Source organism: Panthera onca, chromosome C2, assembly GCF_046562875.1.
Source record: "Panthera onca isolate mPanOnc1 chromosome C2, mPanOnc1 haplotype 2, whole genome shotgun sequence".
Classification (NCBI taxonomy): domain Eukaryota; kingdom Metazoa; phylum Chordata; class Mammalia; order Carnivora; family Felidae; genus Panthera; species Panthera onca.
In genome coordinates, this window is record NC_138347.1 from 157,553,807 (window position 1) to 157,570,809 (window position 17,003).

General features: G+C 45.0%; 1 protein-coding gene across 7 annotated transcripts in view; it reads right to left on the minus strand.

The window, feature by feature from the left end:
- ANO10 (anoctamin 10) overlaps positions 1 to 17,003 on the minus strand; it is a 285,102-nt gene that overhangs the window by 111,222 nt on the left and 156,877 nt on the right. The window contains exon 12 of one of the 7 annotated variants that reach the window (XM_060638070.3): positions 212 to 5,504. The exons of the other annotated variants lie outside the window; for them this stretch is intronic. Within the exon in view, the coding sequence (XP_060494053.1) occupies positions 5,394 to 5,504 (111 nt within the window). The 3' untranslated portion in view covers positions 212 to 5,393. Of the gene's footprint in view, positions 1 to 211; positions 5,505 to 17,003 lie in introns of those variants that run through there. 7 annotated transcript variants of the gene reach the window in all.

A 17,003-nucleotide genomic window follows, 5' to 3' on the forward strand; every position in this document is an offset into this window, starting at 1 on the left:
GTTATTTTGGAAGGAACGTAAGCATTTCGTTTTTACATTGAAAGAAATTTACGTGTAGATTCACGATGCTACCCAATGCCGCTCAGTTATCCCGCAGTTAAGACAGATGGTTCCAAAATTCCCTTAAGAGGCCTATTTGGTCTCATCAAGAGGAAGCGCGAAGCTCCGCTTTCTCTCCAAGTTTATTATCACCAAGTACTTTGTGAAACTGTTTTGTCCTTTGGTTTTCAACCATACTTGATTAAATACATAATCACTATGGGAAAAGAATGAAAAAGATGCAGGAAAAGAAACAGGGAATAAATTATCCAAATCTTAACTTAAAAACTACTGTTGTTAAATCTGGATTGCATCCAGGCCTTTTCCTACAGAAATGCATACATGCAAATACGTACATTTACAAGTTTTTCACTTCTCATTTATTATTGTGGCCATCTTTCCCATAATAAAGATTTGTATACAGTTTTATTTTTATAGTGGCAAGGGATACCACTAGAAGAAGGGGCCAACATTTAATCGTTACCTATGTTGGATACGCAGCTCCCTTTCAGTCCTGAACTTTATGTTAGCGTAAGGAACTTGTGAATCTTTTCTTTTACAGTTACTTCTTCCTTTGGTGCCATTCAGATAGTAAAGGTCTCCCCACCCAAAGGTTAGCTACACATTCACCTACAATTCTTTCTAGTATTTTTATGGGTTTCATTTTTATGTTTATAACTTTACTGAAACTAGATAATAATGTATTATTAGTATAACTAGCGTATAATTTAAAGAGGGGCTCGACCTTTACCCATTCCCTCTAAATGGGTAGCCAGTTGTCCCAACACCATTCAATAACCAATGCATCATCTTCTACTGACAGGAAATACCTATCATAAAATATACCAAATTTGTGTATGTCTGTACTTCTAACAGTTCCTGGACTTTGTTCTGTTCCGTTTATGTATTTGGGTTTTTTTTTAAATTTCTTTAAATGTTTGTTTATTTTTGAGAGAGAGAGCGACAGAGCATGAGCGGGGGAGGGGCAGGGAGAGAGAGAGAGAGAGAGGGAGACCCAGAATCCGAAGCAGGCTCCAGGCTCCGAGCTGTCAGCACAGAGCCCGACGCGGGGCTCGAACTCACGGACCGCGAGATCATGACCTGAGCCCAAGTCGGATGCTCAACCGACTGAGCCCCCCAGGCGCCCCTCCATTTATCTATTTGCTCTGGTGCCAGCACCACAATTTTCCAGTTCCTGTGGATTTATATCCTATGATAGGGCAAATTACTACCGCTGCACTCTTTTCTCCAGAAATGTTCACGGCCATTATCTCACATTTATTCTACCTGGCTTACTTCAGATTTCTATGTTTTGATACGCTGTTTACTCATTGTTAGTTTATAATGTGTTGTTCTCTGGCATTAGATTTGAGTGATGGATTTCTCTTTCAGCTTATTTACTTTTCTCCTACAATTACCATGTACTTAATCACACCTAACTAAATACTAAAAGAAAGCTCCAAAAAACAATTGTCAGTAGGCCTGATGGTTGTCCCTAAGCTCTGGCTTACTGTGGCAACATCCTCGTCCCCAGTGTCTGAATGTGTCTGAATCCTGGGTAGAAGAGGATCCTGGCTTCTCCTAGGCCTGCCCTGGCCTCTCTACTGAGCGGGGTTTGCAGCAGTCGACTAGAAGTTGTTAAAGTTAATTCTCATGACACTGCACCAACTTCCTCAGAAAGGGAAGTCACGGGTTGGTTCTTGGTGTCTTCCTGAAGGCGGTCCGTCCTTCCTTCCTTCACCTGTTCTATCAGGGGAAAACCCATCAATTCTTGTCGGCTGCGCTAGGCCCCACTTCCCCATGAGCACCCTGTTTCTGTACTGATGTAATTTGCCCCCTAACTTTCCTTTTTCTTGGTAACGTTTGCTGGTTTCTCCCCTAACTTCACCATCTTCCCAGGAAATCCTGAGTGATATCACTTTGTGCAATTTTGCCTGAGCAGGCTGTACCACTAATAAACATTAAAATAATGAGAGAACTCAAAATTAACTGTGAAAAGGAAAAAGGTCTAGATCTGAATTCATGGGTGACCACAGCATGGGTTTTGGAAGAAGAAATAAAAAATGGCAAACCTACTTCCTGCCGGATAGAAAAAGAAAGAGGACGTGATCCTCCCACGATTACCCTCCAGTTTTGTATTAAGAAAACAGCTCAGAATAGTCGGTGGTTATTTTTTAAGTGTCAAATCAGTAACATAACATCACATAAAAGCCATTTAGGAATCAAAGGGAATAATCTCGACACGGATCCAAGCCCCGGATACCTCCTCAGACCCTGGACTGTATTACGGGGAGGGAATGACCTGATGACAAATGACCCCTCATCTCGAACGTCCTGGCACCTCCCTTCGCTGTCGGATGAAGCTAGGGTGTGATCAGGCACACGGCTCCCAGGAGGGCGAGGGGACGCGGCCTTCCTGCTCGGACAAGGCACCGTCTTGGCACAAAAGATGCCGCTGCTGGTTCTGAGCACGACAGGAAGTATCGCCCGCGCCTGGACGGGAGCCTCGGACTGTGGCGGACGACAGACGAGCCGCGCTGCACAGCACAGGCACGTGCGGTGGGCGACGAAGGAAAGTTCTGAAGCCCTTTCGCCACAGACGGTCCCGGGGAAGCGGTCCTGCCTTGCACGCTGTGCTTTAACACACCGCTTCGCGTGCACCGAGCCCGCTCGGAAAGCGTATGAATTCCCAGCCGTCCCCCAGGCAGGAGCTGTATCCCCCTCCGACAGGTGAGGGAGCAGCCGCAGCTCCCGCCTAACGGTGGCTCTGCTCACTCTGGTGCCTCCCGCCTGCCGGAACGGAGGCAGGACTTCTACCTGGAGGCAGGTGTTCCCGCACAAGGAATTCATTCAGTAAGAGCTTAACTCTCACCTCCGCGCTGTGTTCGTCCTTTATACGACAGTTCCCATTTTAAATCCCGTGAGGCACTGGCACCAGGCCTACATGGCAGGTAATTCAGAAATAAAATGACGGTGATCTACCCCCTGGCAGAAGCTTGAGAAGTCACACAAGTTATGAGGCTTCCAAATTCTATCTCTATTTCAAGGTGAGAGCGCCTAAAAGCAAAGCCAAGTGCGCAGTATTTTCACAGCCCCCTGAGGCAACGCCTCTACTAAGTTAAGGCACTTCAGAAACTATGTTGAACTATATTGAAACTATACTGAACTATGTTGAACTATATTGAAACTATATTGAACTATGTTGAAACTATGTTGAACTATATTGAAACGATATTAAACTATATTGAAACAATATTGAACTATATTGAAACTATATTGAACTATGTTGAACTATATTGAAACTATATTGAACTATATTGAAACTATACTGAACTATGTTGAAACTATATTGAACTATGTTGAACTATATTGAAACTATATTGAACTATGTTGAAGCTATAGTGAAACGATATTGAACTATATTGAACTATATTGAAACTATATTGAACTATGTTGAAACTATATTGAATCGCCTACTATGCACATTTTCTAAAACTATCTTGAGGACATTGATCATTCAGCAATCAAGGTTCCCTAATCAAGGAATTATCTGATAAGGTCATCTTGGGGTTTACTTTTCCCTGAAGAAGAATTTTATGCTTTTTATTAAAAAAAAAGTTTTTATTGAAATTGCAGCTAGTTAACAGACAGTGTAATATTAGTTTCAGGTGTAGAATTCGGTGGTTCAACACGTCCACACAACACCCGGTGGCATCACAAGGGCCCTCCTCAATCCCTGTCACCTGTTACACCCATCCCTCACTCCTCTCCCCTCAGTAACCATCAGTTTGTTCTCTGTAGTTGAGTCTGTTTCTTGATTTATGATTCTTTATTTTAATAACAAAAGAGATGGGCTACCTTTCCCTTTTTACTTTGGCTGAGAGGAGAACTTAAGCACAAGATTTAGGGACCAACTGTATGAAGTATTTCATGTTACGAGGCTGGATAAGAACATACTGTCCCTTTTAGATGTTCTCTATAAGTTTCTTAGCCTCACGATCCTATTTGCATTTCAATTTTGTTGCTACTTTCTTCTGCAGGAAGGTAAAAGAAAAAAGAAATTTGAAACTTTAACGAAATAATACAGAATCTGGCAATCCAAATTTCAATAAAGCAGCAAAAAAACATCAAAATTCTAGGACTTAAAGATAAAAAAGAACCAGAGAACAACCTTTAGTGAAATGTGATTGCTACGTTTGCCTTGAAGAAAGCTTTAAAAAAAGAGAGGAAAAAAAAAAAAAAAAAAAAAGCCAAGTTTACAGGTGCAGGCACTTCTAAGTGATCAGTATTGAATAGACTGAGGAGGACAAAAGTTAATTACCAAATGGTTAAGCTCAAAATGCAACTCAGGTGTGAGAGGCTTCTGGCACACACAGATGAACTCATTTCTGCTCTCACGTCCTCCCAGCCCGCAGTGCCCCGAGAAGGGCGGCGGGCAGCTCAGGAGGCCGGCCGCCAGGCCTGGCAGGGCTCCTGGGGCCACCTCCCCGCCTTTCAGAGCCAGGCCCCTTCCAGCCAGAGAGACCCAAGCTAGGACTAGGCAAATGTCATCGCCTGAGAGGGGGCTCAGGTGGAGACACAGACAAGGCGGGGAATGGAAGACAACTGCAGAGATGTGACACAGCGTTCACGAGACAAAGTTAAAGGATACTATTTTTTTTTTAATATTTATTTTTGAGAGAGATAGAGAGACAGAGCACAAGTGGGGGAGGGGCAGAGAGAGCTGGAGACAGAATCTGAAGCAGGCTGCAGGCTCTGAGCTGTCAGCACAGAGCCCGACGTGGAGCTTGAACCCATGAACCATGAGATCATGACCTGAGCCGAAGTCAGACGTCCAACCGACTGAGCCACCCAGGCACCCCCAGAATGCTATTTTTAAAGAGCGATGGGAACACAGAGAGAATAGAACAGAGCTCTTGGACACTGAACATACCATAGAAATATATTCGACAGAATCAGAAAGGAGTTGAGGGAGTCTTCTCAAATTGACAAAAACAAAAAGAAAGCAAAACAACCAACCAAAAGGAGACAGGGTGGCGGGGGCCAGGGCAGGGGGGAACACACAACAAACGCTAAGTCCAGATAATGCAACAGAGGCCCAGAGGTAGAGAAGATAGGAGATGTGGAAACCATGGTTTTCCAAAAAAATAATTCGAGACATTTCACAGAAGTGAAGAACAGGAATTTTGAGTATCGTGTTCAACTGTTCAGAAAGAACAAAAACAAAAAAACCCCCCACCAAACTACAAAAGAATCACTATAAAATTTCAAAGTATCAGGGATAAAGAGAAGACTCTGCAAACTTCTGGAGAGAATGAACAGGCCATGTTTGAAAGACGGGGGACAGGCTGGTGTCAGCCTCTCAACAGCAAAGCTGCAGGCAGGAAAACAGTGCCTTCCACATGTGGAGGAAAAACGGGAATGAAGATGTTTTCATGCAAGATTCCAAAATCTCTCTCATGCATCTGCAAAAACAAGGAAGCAGATTAAGACAAGGTATGGGGAACAAAGCAGAGCAAATCCTCAAGAGGTTGGAAACGAGGACGAGAAGCGTGTCGCGTATTTCGAGAGCGACCCTGCCCAAACTGACCTAGGACAGCTCCCATTCTGGGCCCGACCTCTGCATGGAAAACAACCAGGCACAACACTGACGGGTCATCGGATGTGCTTCAGCACAGCACATTCAAGAACCAGTAACAGGTACAGGGAAAACGAAGCGAATAAAAAGTGATGCAATTATCAACTCTGTTATATGTAAGGGAACATAATTATGGCGCACTACCTGCTTATCTGCGGACACATTAAAGAATTTAACCAAAAGTTGTGACGTAAAACTACGTTAGGGGGTTGGAGGAACAGAGTGTACGGTGGGTGTAAAAACATTCATATGACGGGGCGCCGGGGTCTCAGTCAGCTGAGCGTCCGACTTCGGCTCAGGTCGTGATCTCGCCGTTCGTGAGTTCGAGCCCCGCGTCGGGCTCTGTGCTGGCAGCTCGGAGCCTGGAGCCCGCTTCGGATTCTGTGTCTCCCTCTCCCTCTGCTCCTCCCCTGCTCACACTCTGTCTCTCTCTCAAGAATAAATAAAGATAAAAGTTTTTAAAACAACAATCGTGTTACAAAGTAGGAAGTCAATAAAACCGAAAAACACATTATGTAGAAAGGTAGAGGTGACTAGCAGAAGAAAGGGCTCGGATATTGAGTCACTGATTCCAGGAAACTAGAAAAGGGCAGTGACCGGTTACTCTGTCTTAAAGGAATATCGGGCTTTAAAATTATGATTATGCATTACTTTCAAAACATAAAATAAGATTTAAAAAGGAAACTGAGGGGCACCTGTGTGGCTCAGTCAGTTAAGCGTCCGACTCTTGCTTTCAGCTCAGGTCATGATCTCACAGTGCGTGAGTTCAAGCCCCATGATGGGTTCTGGACTGGCAGGGCAGAGCCTACTTGAGATTCTCTCTTTCTCTCTCTCTCTCTCTCAGAATGAATAAATATTAAAAAAGGGGAAACCATATACCCGGTCAACTATAAGCAGAAGGATTTATAAAATCTAGCTTCTAAATTACGGTAAGTACTAGGAGCGATACCTAACTTGTGCCTTTAGGGAACCATGGGATTTCAGGGTCGGAAGCATCCGCACAATCATCTAAGTTATGCCACTTCTCCCCGGGGGGAATCCAGCTACTTGCTGAACACCTCTGCTCCAGGAACTGCTCCCAGGGTAACCATGCCTTCCAGAACGACACAGGAGGACGCACTCGGATCAACGGGCTAAACTTCCACAGCCCCTGAAGATTGCTCTTTTCTGAGTTCCACTTCTGGCCACTCTCTGCCTTCTGAGGGGGTCTCTCTGCTTCCCAAACCATGTGGCAAAAAGGGCAAAGAACAACAGCTCCTGAGTATACAAGTTCCCCGTGTAGCAGGGCAGCCAGACAGGCTACCCTGGGTGGCGATTCCAAACCCTCCAAGGAAGGGAGGTGCAGTGGAGCTTAGGCTGTGTGCTCATGTGCTCACCACTGGGCAGGGAACAGGACAGGGCGGGGACACAGCTGCAGTCAGGCATGGGGGCGAGGGGGGGTTAGTTTCCAGAAGAAATGGCTAATGGGCAGGCAATCCAATAACTAAGACATCGATGTTAGCGAACGAGACTGCTTATTGAATCTGTCTCTTAAGAGATTCAATTTTTGGTCATGTTCAAGAATTATTTAATTATATCTTCTCCTGGAACACATGATCATATGCTATCAGCTTCCTGTGCTCTGGGCACTGATGAGTGATCACCATCGAACACCACAAAGCAGAAATCCAACAAGACGATCGTTCCTTTAGAAAAATGTCTCACTCCCTTCTTCCTCTTTGCTCATGTGTTGTGCACAGAATGACTTCCTAAGCGACTCTACCCAAAATAAGAAAGATCTGCTTCCAGACCCCAGGCCTTTTCCTCAGTGAGTGTAGTAACCATGTATTTTTGTAGAATTTGGGGGATCTTGCAATTCCTCCTTTAGGCGGCATGTTTCGTTCTTTTAACTTGCGTCGTGAGACGGGATTTCATCAGGGGAGCCACACTTCCGTAACTAGACTCCGTGTAGCTGCTCTCGCGGATGCACCCAGGGGCACCACTCAGCCCTCGGCCTGCCTCCCAGCCGAGCACTAGACACAGATGACTAACATCAGCGGCCCCAGCACCTGACCCTGCCCCACGGATTCATCAGTCAAGACTGCCCATGAATGAGGGGAGGGGAGGGGAGGGCTGTACTGTCTCCCAGAGCACATGACCCGTAGATCATGTGGACTTTGTTTGCAGCGTGGTGCACTGCTGAGCAGGGGCCCGCTATGCGCTAAGAGAGCGGATTATATACTCTTTCGGGTGACCACTGAAGACACAGGGGGACAAAGGAGGATGCAGTGCATTTTCACCATACTACCGTGGGGATTCTTACACGGTTTGATAAAATGAAGTCTTCAATAACTTTCATTTCAGGTACTCAAAACATGTTTTGATTCCATCAGCTGGTACTGTGAGTACCTGCTAGAGAAAATTATTTTTCTCTTCTGGTGTGTGTGTGTGTGTGTGTGTGTGTGTGTGTGTGTGTGTGTGTGCGCGCGCGCGCGCGTGCTAAAGGAGCATTTTGCTATAAAAAAATAAAAAATAAGTAACATAAATTAATAAGTCTCTGATTTCCAGGTAACCAAACAAAGGGCTTAGAAAAGGCCTTTCTCTATGAGGACAAGAAAGGCAGAAAGGGCACGGACACCTACAAAATAAATGACCTCGCGTTTTGTTTCCTTTCTAAATAAATACTGTAAATGGCACCAGGAAGTTAAAGTGTTACTTGGCCTGGCTCACTGGGGCATAGTGTAACATCTTTAAAAGTGAAATTACTTAACAAAATTTAAAACCTGTTTTTTTATCTCATGGTCAGCAGTGGTCCTGATCGAAGACACTGTCTTACAATAAATCAACAACTACCTAAATGTTTACAAATAAAAATGTCCTTTCGTTGATGAGGTCTTCTATTACAATCATCTGAAAAGAATAATCCTATTAAAGTACCCTTTGCATCAACATAGTGCTTTGAGGATCTTGAAGCCCATGGGTATTATTTTTCCCGATCCTCATGGCAATCGTATTCAGCAGTTAGGAATGTGACACCTGGGTGAGGCAAAAACAGCCTGTGGCTCAGGGAAGGCTTGCTTCTAGCCACCTAGTGTGAGGGAGCTGGGGCTGGACTTAGGCTTCCCACAACTAGCCCTGCTCTCTCTTTCCTGCTAAATCTAGGGCCCTCCCCCTTTTCAGATCTTCAACTAGGCAATGACAAAAGCCTTGGATGCTATGTGTATGGTTCTTCCCTTCAACCGTTCGTTCCTTCCTGTTGCAATAAGCCTTCAGCCTAAAAATTACTGAAACTCTAAAACTTTTTATGTTTTCACGTTTCAAGCAAAGTAACAAGCAAAAAAAAAAATATTATATATATATATATATATATATATATATATATATATATATATGGCAGTTCAGAAGAGAGGGGAAAAAAACATTTTAGAGCAGTAGGATCCTATTTTTAAATCATAATGGTAAAGATAAAAAGCTTGGTGTTACCCTACACCTTCATTAACACTGGGCAGCTGAAGCGCCTGGGTGGCTCAGTCGGTTAGATGTCCGACTTCGGCTCAGGTCATGATCACACGGTCCGTGGGTTCAAGCCCGCGTCGGGCTCTGTGCTGACATCTTGGAGCCTGGAGCCTGCTTGGGATTCTGTCTCCCTCACTCTCTGCCCCTCTCCCACTCTTGTTCTGTTTCTCTCTGTCTCAAAAATAAATAAGCATAAAAAAATTAAAACAACAACAACACTGGGCAGCAGACAGCATCAGAGAACAGATACTTGCTATGTAATAAAACTGATCTAGACCATGGAAAAGGATGGAAAGTTCCCCTGGTTCATTCTAAGAATCTAGGGTATACTGAATACCAAAACCTGATAAAGGAAACTACAGACAATTTCACTTATAAATATAGATGCGAAAATTCTAAATATAGCACCAGCAAGTAGAATCCAGCAGTGAATTAACAGAATAAAACAACATGACCAAGCATGGTTTATTTCAGGACTGCTGAGACGGCTCACCATTAGGAAACTAGCAGCATAATTTATTACATTTGCATTTTTAAAAAGTGAACAAATAAAAACCCTGCCAATAAGGCACAGAGGCTAAAAAAACACTTGATAAAATTCAATAGTCATTCCTAATTAAAACAAGCAAGCAAAGCAAACTACCTAAAATAGAATAAGATCCAAAGCCGTTTACTACAAATTTACAGCAAACAACCTATTAAATGGTGCAACAGTAAGGTCATCAGCATTTACATCAAGACTAAAGGACGTCTACTAGTCAACATTGTTTTGGCCCTAGCTAATGCCATGGCAGAAGACACAGAATAAATGGTATAAGTATTGGCAGAGAAGAGAAAGCATGATTTGCATTACAGCTATGAGTATAAACCCAAGAAACAACTAACAGTTATAACTAATGAGAGAGCTTAGTAGTTCTTGGAGACAAATATTTTTTAAAAGGTTTTTCTTTATACTAGTTAGAAATGGAAATTGATTAGAAAAATACTACTCATGAAAACAATAAAAGCAATGGATTACCAAAGGAAAACAAGAGAGGTACAGAGCTTATATGAAGAAATCCATACATTTTTATTGAAGGATATGTAATAAGATGGTGATAAACAGAGACCCTAAATACAGTGTCCTTAGATGAGCAAACTTATCACAAAGTATTAATCTTCCCAAACTTCATATACAGGTTTAATACAATTTCATTCAGAACCCAATGGATTTTGTTAAAACTGAACTAAATAATTTTAAACTTCACATGGAAAAATAAATGTATGAGAACTGCCAACAAATCTTTAGGGGGAAAAACGGAGGAGGGAAAACTGTAGGGAAAAACTTGCCATACCAAATGTTAAAACTTGTTTTAACGGCTCTAAGACGATATGGATTGGCTCAAAAAGAGACCGCAAGGTCAGTGACATAGAAAATCTTGAAACATATGCTAAAGATTTCAGGTTGCTAGAAGGGACGGCTTATTTAATAAGTGGTATAATATAAACGGATACTCCTGTGGGAGATACGAAGTTGGACTCTCGCCTCAAAAACAAAAATCATTTCCAAATGAATTAAATGCTTAATGTAAATATAAATGTAGATAGGACACCAAGCACTCAAAACGAGACTCACTCGTGTCGCTGTTGCAACCAATCCCAGAAGAGGAGAAGGGCCTCTCCTCCGGGCTCCGGTTCCCGCAGCAGGGGGAGGCCCAGGGCTAGGGGAGAGGCCACTTCTCAGGCTCCCTGTGACCCTGCCACCTGCCACAAGCCCTCTGCCCTCCCAGGGACCCTCGTGAGCCTGTTGTTTATTTGGGCAGCGACCCCCTGCGGCAAATTCATTGGCAGAACCGTAGAATTCACCCCAAATATAATATTTCTCATACCGCTTTTATGATATATTCAAAGAAAGAAGGAAACAAGCGATACAAATTGAGCTAAACAGGAAATCTGAGAACCCTAAAGTGACATTCGTGGTACAGACCTTCATGCTGATGCTTAATTTCTAATTTTGCTGCATAATCTCTGTACTTCTCATGTGGAATGACTCACGTGTTGTCCCTACCAGAAGAAGTTCTCAGCTGTGAGTCAGGTCACTGGCAACCTGGTAGTTACCTTCAAAGACCTGAAGGTACACACAATCGCCCTGCTCACGTCTCTCTTCCTGAGCATCGGGTACCGACTCCCGTTCTGTGCCGCGAGGGGCGTGGGTGCAGCAGGCTAAGGCCCTGCCGGCCGATGGGGCTGCTGTTTGTCCCTCCCACTTGCTGGGAAGCTCCTGGGCAGATCTACGTGTCCCCTCACCAGCAGGCGGGTTGCAGGGCAAGGGTCCTCAGGCTGCGGCGCTTGGGGCGCTGGAGTAACTTCCCGGGCCAGAGTAGCTGAAGGGGGTGGGGAACACGGAGGAAGGAGGGGAAAATCACAGCCCAGGCACGATCAGGGGCTGGCCCACAGCCTCCGTCACCAGAGTCCCGGAGCTCCCGGAGAGAAACCACTGGGGACGGGGGAGGGGAAGCACTTGCCCTGGTTTTCTCATTAAACGTTTTCAGAGTTCTGACTTCTATTAAAATTTGGGGCCCAGCTAAAGTCAGCAAGTATTTGTCAAGTGAGCGCACTGCGATGCTGGCACTCTGGGTAAAATGACAGGAACACAGGAGACGCAGACCCTGTCACAACGAGCTTACGGTCCGTTACGGTGCGGAATCCGGGCGTGAAGCAAACACAAAACATTTCCATAGTAACATGTACTCAAGCGTGGCTCGATTATATGCCTCCAAACGAGGAGCCTGGATATAAAGAAACGCTCTAGATGGGGAGGCATCTACCAAGGAGGGCCCGGTGGCGGCGGAGGAGGTAGGATTCCGGGAGGCAGCCAGGAGAGCCACTGACCAGGGGAAGGGGGAACTTGCAAAGCACGGAGGCTGGAGTCGGCAGCAGTGCAAAAAAAATTGGGTGCTGGAGAGGAAGAGATGAGAACAGGAGGCAAACCCCACTTCCCGCGACCACCTCCCTTCACCCCAAACCTTCCACAGTGTGTTCTCACCACCTAGAAGTCCCTTTTGAAGGGGCTCTTAAAACTCCTTTCGGAAGACTTTTAAAATCATCACTCTCCTGCGGCACGTAAGAACACAGAGCACGGTATGGCCGTTGGCCCGCTCCTCATGTCTCCGCCCACATCCAGAGCCCGACCCTTGGGAATCGCTCTCCTCTCGGAGTCGAGGGCGCTCAGGGCTCCGGGCTCTGGGCTCCGGGGCAGAGCCAGCTCGTGCGGCCCAGCAGCGTCGGGGTGTGGCAGGGGCTGGAGGGGTGCTCCCCCGCGTACCCGGCAGCCCTTCCGAGCAGCTGGCCTGCACTCGAAGCTTCACTGATGCTCTCTGCCTGAGCTCACTGGCAGGAGCCAAAGACGGGTTTTCTGCACCACCCCGGGCTCACTTTCCAGTTTTCAAAGGGGGCTCGACAGCCGCTGTGCTGAAAGCCGGAGGGGCTGTGGTTGCCAATCGCGCTACCAGGAGAGACGTTCAATTTGCCCACGTGCTGGCCGATGGCAGCCACCGTTGCATGCAGTCACTTTCAGAGGCGCGACAGTGAGAAAACATGCCCTTAGGATCGATGGGATGTGGAGCTGCGATATATTCAGCTTTTATCCCAAAGTCTAACTCTACAGATACTGACACTAAAACCACCCTTGAAAGTAATCAACCTGAGGCCAGGATTTATCTTTCAGACCTGAAAAGATGCATTAGCTAAGATGTGTGTGTGCACAGGTGTGCACATGCACACATGCAAACACAAACACACCCATTCCAGAAATTATCACAACAAGTATTTTAGTCTTCTCCGAGTATGCGTTCTGGATTGGGGTGGGGTAACCTATGAAGGTTTAGAAAGGCTGGATAAGCTTCCAGTCTATTTGACTTCCTATAGGTCGACGTAGAAGGGTGGTCAAAGAAACCAATAAAAGGGGAACCAAAAAATCCCGCAAAAGGTTTGTAGCAGGATTGGGGAGGGTGGTGTGTGAGGAACTGAATTAACCCAAAGTTCTCAGTAACAAAATCAGTCATATCCGGAGTAGAAGGGGTCGAGTTTTATAAATTCCAAAATGTTTTAAATGGATGAACAAAGTCTTACTACTATAAAAGCCATTCCTAGCAAATGGGTTCAATAAACTGGCTCTGGCAGAAATACTGGAAGCATTCCGAGTCCTGGGCCTTGGCCCAGCCTCGTCAAGTTCCTAACCTCAGCTCTGTGTGGGTCTGTGACAGTAATTCTGTTCCCTCTGGGGGGATAAGGAGCCCTGGGGTGAAGCAGGGAATGTAAACGACTTTGGCTATGTCCTATCAGAAGGTCACAGCCACATATTCTAAACATCACTGAGCTATCTTGTGTTTTTTCTTCTTCTAACGTGCTTGACGTGCTTAACAGAGTCAAACCTACTTTAACGAGCTAGATGTATTTGATCTGCGTTGCTCTTTGCTCAGAAGAGTCAGCTTGTTAGAGTCCAAGGATGCTTTGCCAAGCTCTTTGGCATGCTCGGGTCAGACAAAGTCTGCAAGTAAAGTTTAACTTAATTAACTAATTCTGTGTGGAGGTTGATCGTTTAACGAACCCTAATGCGCTTACGTATAAGTTTATTGAATGTTAATCAGAATATTAATGAAGGTGACTGTGATTCAAAATTTACTAGATTTACAAATAAAACACAAGCTTTATAAATTGAGCATAAGAAACGTTGTCTTTTACATTCACAATGTCAATAACTTGAGTACTAAAACACAAGTAATTTTGAGTAACCCTTTCTATGCACAAGGCCCGCCGCAGATAAGAAACACTAACAGAACTCCATTAACATCAAGACAGAAAACGTAGGAAATCTGAGGGGTGAAGGGATCAGCAAAATCACTGGGACAGAGCCCTCCAGGGGGAGGCAAAGGGAGGAGAGGTGGAAAGAGGCCACCACCCGCTACCCGGGCGCACCTGAGCCTCAGAGTCCCGGGCTAATGAGGATGGCTGTGTTACTCACCAGGGCCCAGGGCCCAGCCCACAGCTACAGATCGCTGACATTCCACCGAATAGGACTAAGTCTGCCAGGGTGTTGGCAGGAAGAGGGTGGAAGATGGCAGGGACTGTTATGGGGAAGGGGAAGGGGAAAGCCTGGGACCCTGGAGCCATAGCAAGGTCCTTGCCCAAATCACTTGGCCCACACCATGTTCTGTGACACTGAGCACAAGATCACCGGTTTAGACAGTGTCTGGACCCGGCCATTTCCCATTTCCAACTTAAGAGTAAGCTGATGGAGATCACTGAAACTATGCATCCATAAATCATTGGTAGAAGGTATCCTTTTCCACAGCCAATAAAATCAAGCTATTAAACACTATAGTTTTTAGAAATCAGAACAATGTGGGCTCCCTCTAGTGGTTTAAACACCTTCAAATACCCTCAGATACTTAGAGGAAGCTTCTACTTTGATCATTTACGTCTGCTTTTCGTATTGTCCAATCCTTTTCCTCTGGGGAAATCCACATCTTGCAAACAGTCCACCACAAATTTCATCCCAGTGGATGAGGAGAGGGGTAGGCCCCGAGATCAAATGTGCCGGCTCCCAAGTCACAAAGCAAGTTTCTCTGCCCCTTCAAGGTCAATGTAAGCAAGATGGGGACAGACAGAGCTAGGCCACGTGACCAGGGGGCGGGTAAGGACCGCACATCAGGCCCAGGGAAATGAGCTACGACCACAACATTTAAACAGTTCGTTTTCTCGGGTGGCTACAAAATCATCTCTGACAAAATTAAAAAGGACTAGTTTCTAACAGCCTTTAGGCCAATCCCGGCTGCTGCAGCTGCCCCCACGGTTAGGATCTGTCTGAATTTTTCAATGCTGTCATGTAAGCGAAGGTCTCATCACTGCCCAGCAACGCATCCTATTAAAAGCTGCACTCTATTGAGGCCAGTTCACAGCTGAGAAAGAAGGAGTTTTGTACCGTGTAGCAGGCCCACCGATGGCTGCCATTCGCACTGAAGTTCTGAGTCTTGTTACGATAATGTGCAACGAAGTGTTGGCGATCTGCAGGGCAGAAAAATCAATACAAACGGACGCAAAAGCCAAAGGCAGAGGAACCAAAGAAAAAAGCACGAGCTCCCTCCACTCAGAAGTGTAAACAACAATTATGAAACGGATGGGAATCTAACTGCTACCTCCGTGATTACCCCTGTGGCTGTGTTGGTATATATTTTCCACCACTGCTGAGGGAGGTATTTGAAACTCAGGCTGGTTCAGCTGATTTAGAGGAGAAAGTCTTTTCAGAAAATTGTTCTTGAATCCGCTTCTAAACAATGTACCAACTTGTCCGAAGTCTCTTTCAAAGATGGTGGTAAAAATCTGAATGAAATTCTTCTGAATTCTCAAAGTACAAGAGCAGTTTCTCTGATCTGCTCTAGGAAAACTAACAGCAAAACAAAAGCAGCTTTCTGACACAGTGTGAGATACAAGTCCGCAACCGGGAACTGGGTTTCTTACTACAGCTTAAGTTGTATACACGGAATGCCATTTGTAGTTGGAAATAATTATAGTTAAATCCAATGTGCCTGGTAATTTCTATAAAATGTTGAACGTTGGATCCCTGGTAAGAATAAAATTCTCTCTCACATTGCTTTTTTCCATGGGAAAATCAGATTCGAATTAAAACGGCTTTAATTGTAAGGACAGTTTTCCTGCTTGGCCCAGGGACTGCCCTACAGGCTGGATTCCCTTGACATCATTTCACTAGAGAACTGACTGAAGGGCAGGTGGTTTACATAAGATGTCATCATCTCCAGGGCTTTACCCGGGTTCCAGGGAAGCCCCAAATCATACATCAAAACCCTTTGCTTGAGGTTTGCTTCAAAACCTCAGAGTGGCTTTCTTACTCATCAGAAGAGAGGCATCACATTTTCTTCCCATCTTCTTTTCATGTCATCATTTCAGATCACAGAACCAAAACACTGCCATTCTGTGACAGATACTCCAGAGGAGTATGTGATGTATGCACACACAAGTCAAGAAGCCAAAACTGTCAGCCAGTGGAATTTGTTTCAGTCTGGTCCTTATGCTGCAGTTTTCACATCTTTTACTTATGTTTAAGAAAATAATATGGTGCCTCAGGGCACTTTCTTACTCCCCCCACAGGACTGGGATCTTATGAGTATGCATAAGAGGGACAAAAGATACCTGTGGAACAAATGAATTTTACATTTCAATTTGTAGCAGAGACAGAGGCACCTTGTTTTGTAGAAGAGCTGAAAAAGGTGAAGAATTCAAGATTTAAATCACTAAAGAAAAAAAGAAAAACATTCTATCCAAAAATGTTTATGATGAATAAATTTAAGATACGGTGTTCCTGTAAGACTACAATGTAAAGTAAGCATACCTGGGGCGCCTGGGTGGCTCAGTCAACCTTCTGACTTTGGCTCAGGTCACAATCTCATGGTTTAGGAGTTCGAGCTCTGCACTCGGCTTGCTGCTGTCGGCTCAGAGCCCGCTTTGGATCCTCTGTGCCCCTCTCTCTGTCCCTCCCCAGTCACTCACACACTCTCTTTCTCTCAAAAATGAATGAGCATTCAAAAAATTAAAAAAAAAAATTTAAAATGAGCGTAATTTATTATCCTTTGCGTATGCTTCCTAACGGTCAACGTTTTAAAAAAGACATAATGCTCTTACAGTGTTATCCAGACCTTGTTTGCCACGACTCATCTACAATGGCCCCACCCTAGAAATGACAGCTCTCTTCTCTACGGTGCTCAGGCCACACGTGGGGGTCATCCTCGATGCCTCGCTTCTGTCAGATCCCACCTGCAACCTGTCATCAAGTCCT